Genomic DNA, 4,238 nt, shown 5'->3' with positions numbered 1-4,238 from the left:
TGGCCGGGGGGTGACGCTGTCCGGGCCGTGTGTGGGTGCCCGGTGGCACCTCTGGCTCCAGCCGCTCTGGGAATGCATCGTCCCCGGTTGCAGGGTTGGGGAGGCCCGGGGCACGCTGTGCTGAGCTCGCCCTGACCTTATTGCGCGTGGGCCACCGCGGAGACACCACAGCTGGGGACAGGGACACCAGAACAGGGACATGCTGCATYCCTAACTGGGACCTGCAAAGCAGAAAGGGCGCTGGTGCAGTGGGAGTTACATCCTCTCCACCCTTGGGAGCAGGGATGCTGTGAGGAGCAGGAGGGAGGGCTGAAAACACCCTCAGAGCCTGGATGYTTGGCAAAGATGGATGTTTTCCACCCATTCCGTATTATGCTTCAGTTCCAAAWTTGCCAGGTGTTTCCCTGGCAGTGAGTGCCATCTACGGGGCACACCCAGCACCTTCTGCCTCCCCGAGAGGTGCCCCAAGAGCCCTCTGCCAGTCGGGACCAGCTGCCCAGCCCTGCACGGAGCCTGGCCCCATCCTGCAGCCCCCATACAGAATTAGGACCCGCGTGTTGTGGGTGTGGATCTGAGAGCAGTGGGGTGACCCTGCTCCAGCGGGGTCTCAGGGGTTTGGCCTCCCCCCTGCTCCTGCCTCTGTGACCATCTGTTTCCATCTGCCTCACTTCGGCTGGCCAGCAAAACTGGTGTGGGAAAAACATGGAGATGCAAATTTGGGAGGAGGGAGGGGCTCCTGCCTGAGTTCTGCCCGCTTAAACCTCCTTTGAATGCTGGTGTTGCTGGGCTCCCACTCGCTGTGTGCCGGCTGCTGACAGGGCAGAGCAGGGCCATGCGCTGCTCCAGGGACAGCCAGAGCACGGAGACCACCCAGATGCTTTAGGGGGAAGCAGGATTCCTCCAGCAGACGTGGCTGCAGGCCTTCCCCTGGCCAAGGGAGCACCGGTCAGAGGCTGAAGCCAGAGTGCCTCACACCATCAGCAATTTAAAGAGCCTCCTTTGCTGAGCAAAGAGCTCTCTCTCCTGGCTGCCACTAGTTTTCCTCTGCTCCTGGCCCAGCTCCCTTGTCCCACCAGGGATTATGGGAGGAGGAGGAGATCCTGGTACACGAGAGCAGAAGGTCGGGATGGTTGTTCCMGCATGTGCCCCCCTGGCAGGAAGAGAGCTCAGGCTGCCCTTGGTACATTGGTAGCACTGGAGGAACTCTGGGGGGCTCAGTGCGGGAATCAGAGCACAAACTGCCCTGTCCAAAAATCCACCAACTGTGCTGTGTGTGCCTGTAAAACCCTGCCCGATTCCTGCAGCAATTCCCGTTTGCTGAGCCTTGGGCAGAAGGGAGCCCTCACAGCTGGTCCAARCTCTCTAAGGGAAGGGACAAAAGGGACCTTTTTGGTGAAATTGCCCCTTGCTCCCTTCCACGGGAGCGCGCTGTCAGCCTGTCCCAACAGAGCCACTTCCCGGGGACCAGAAGGGAACTGCAATCGGATGGGTGGGTTTTATGAAAGCCGACATCTGTCTGCCCTCCCGGCCTCGCAAATCTGCCGGGCACAAACGTCTGTAGCAATGAGCTTAGCGTCCAAAGTGCCAGGGCCCTAACCTTTCCCTGCTCCTGCTCCCCTCCTGCACCGGCRGCAGCCAGAGCCACCAGCCAGCCGGGGGCTTTGGCGTCATCCCCACGGCCCATCTGTCCATCCCACACATATCCACAGCCAGTGCCCTGCTGCCGGGCTTGTCAGTCGTGTTTTCCCACAGAGCAAGCGAGAGAGAATAAATAACAGCGGCAACCGGCAGCAGCGAGACCTCGCGACAAGAAACGCAGAGCTGGCACTTCCAGAGGGCTTCCCGCCTTCCCCAGGCATCCCGTGGAGGGGAGACCCACAGCAGGATCCTGTCGGGGGCTCGCTGAGCTCGCCAGCATCGCAGCTGAGCTCTGCGTCCTGCAGCTCTTCTGTCTCTCTCTCCCAAAAGTCCCTTCCCGCTCCCCGCACTGTCCCACGGTTCTGTTACCTGCCCGGCACCGTCCTGCCAGCCCAGCCCCGCCGGTCAGTGGATGGGCAGGCGCTGCTGGTGTCCCCAGCCCTGGCAATAGCCCAGCTGCCAGGGCACCGCCCCGGCCAGGGGCTCCTGCAGGCTGCCCGTGAAYCGCTGCAGGCTGCCCGTGAATCGCTGCTGGCCGGCGACCCGGAGCGCGGGCTGGGGGATCCCGCTGGAGCAACAGGCGGGGCCGGGCGCGGGGTGATTCTCCTGCGGGCTCTCGTAGTGCTGGAGCTGCCTCTGAGGGGCAATCCCAGCGCAGGGAGGGGATGGAAAGCAGCGTGCGCCTGCAGAACCGGGCTCCCGGGGCAGCGGAGGGCGGCCTCCCTTCGCCCCCGGCTCCTGAGCAGCGACCCCGGCCCGGGCGCGGCACTCGGAGTGGGCACAGGGCCAGCAGCAGCCACCGCCGTGCAGGGACAGCGACARAGCCGCGATCCTGTTGATGGCTCGGCGGAGGGTCGCGATTTTCGAAAGCCTTTTGCCGCCGAGGTCGTGCTTGAGGGCCAGCCGCAGGGCGTTGAAGGCTTGGTTGTAGTCCAGAATCCTCTTACGCTCTCTGACGTTGGCAGCCATCCTCCTGGCCTTGGAGCGCACCGGCCTGCTCCTCTTCCTCACCTTCATCCCTTCAGGGTCCCCCGGGCTGGCRTCTGCTTCCCTGCCTCGGGGGACCCACAAACCCTGCCCGTAGCGCGCCTGGGGTGCGTCCCCCGCTTCCAGCTCTTCCTCGGAGCTGTCGGGCTCTGGCCCCGCGCCTTTCCCCGGGGCTGCTCCGGCCATGGCAGCGGCGAGGGCGAGCGGGAGAGGCGCTGMCGTGACCCTGCCTCCTGGGAGGTGCGGGTGACACTCCTCCAGGGATGTGCAGCCGCCTCTAAAAACCTCCAGCGGGGCTCGTCACGTGGCTGCCCCGACCCTCCTCACCTGCCCAGGTGAGGAACAGAGAGAGCCCTGCCTGCTCCCTGCTCTGAGCATGAGGCACCGGCGCTGGGGTGCCCAGAGCTTGCGGTGGGATGCTCAMAGGCCCCCGGAGGCAGCACCGCCACCGAACACACGCTGCAGTGCTTGATTTAGTCTCTGCTAAGAATTTGGGCGCTGCAGGAGCTCCCCCGAGCTGTTCTGCCCTCTCCTCTGATGTCACGCCTGGGTTTTACCTGGTGCCATGAGGCAGAGCCCTATGGGGCATCACCACYCTGGCTCTTCATTCCCCCCACTCACGGGTGCTGCAGCACCTCCGGTATTTCCCAGCTCGGGGAAACCGAGGCGTGGAATGATGGCATTGCTGAGGAGGTGCCTGGGTGCAGGGGAAGACACAATCACCCCCGTCCCGGTGAGCTGGGAACACCCATGGGCACAGGGGTGSGTGTGTGGGTGCCTGAGCTGGAGCAGAGCCCGGCGGTCGGCRCAGGAATGTGCAGGGCTTGGCACGCCTCTGCCCTGCGGAGCAGGAAGCAGGAATGTGGCAGGGGGGATTGGGGCCGGTGATAAAAGACCTGAAGTGCTATCTGCCTTCCTGTCCCTTCCCGCAGCCCGCGGGCAGAGCTGTCTGGGCCGGCGCTGCCCGCACTCAACTTGGGGGAGGAGATGCTGAGAGCAGGTCCTTGTTTCCTGCATCCCCGAGCTGGTGGGATGAGGGATTTGCCAGGTGCAGCAGGTCCGGAGGCCACGGGCAGGGACCTGGGACCATGGGGACATGGGGACAGCCACTTGTGTTTGCCCATCACCTCATTAGTGAGCAGTTGCTAAACGCCTTCCTGTGCCAGGGGTAATGCTTTGAAAAATGGCCCAYGAGTGGATCTGACAAATTGTTGGGGTGTCTGGTGCAAAAAGGAGGAGAATATTTCCCCCCTTGATTTGTCTCTTCTCATCTGATTATCCCAGCTCGTGTTTGATCAATAGCCACAATTAGCGGGGGGTTATTTGTCTATTGCCCTTCTCCTCTCCTGGCTCTTTGAAGCCGGAGCTAATTTAGGTGCCTGTGCTCCAGGAACCCAATAAATCAGGAGCCAGGGCCTCGGGGACAGGGGAGGGTGAGGCAGCGGGACTTCAAAGGGAGGTGAGGCTTGCAGATAYTGTCGAGCACTCACCTGTGCTCACCATGACCCTCTTGTTCTCCCCAGCACCCTTCTCACTTCTGCCAGGAACTGAGACTTCCCCAGTGAGCTCAGCTCAGGAGCCAGGGAATCTTTGGAACTCTTGAATGCCAGCAG

At 62.8% G+C, this 4,238-nt stretch overlaps 1 protein-coding gene across 1 annotated transcript; it reads right to left on the bottom strand.

Annotated features, from left to right (window-relative positions):
* Positions 1-1,713: 1,713 nt before the first annotated feature.
* Positions 1,714-3,349, bottom strand: BHLHA9 (basic helix-loop-helix family member a9). Its single transcript, XM_057371972.1, has one exon. It carries the CDS (start codon positions 2,809-2,811, stop codon positions 2,044-2,046), a length of 768 nt encoding a protein of 255 aa, XP_057227955.1. The 5' UTR covers positions 2,812-3,349; the 3' UTR covers positions 1,714-2,043.
* Between the last annotated feature and the right edge of the window lie 889 nt (positions 3,350-4,238).

This window comes from Malurus melanocephalus, unplaced genomic scaffold, assembly GCF_030028575.1.
Source record: "Malurus melanocephalus ecotype Western Australia unplaced genomic scaffold, MMel_1.1 scaffold_162, whole genome shotgun sequence".
Lineage (NCBI taxonomy): Eukaryota > Metazoa > Chordata > Aves > Passeriformes > Maluridae > Malurus > Malurus melanocephalus.
This window is presented reverse-complemented; position numbering and strand designations above follow the sequence as displayed.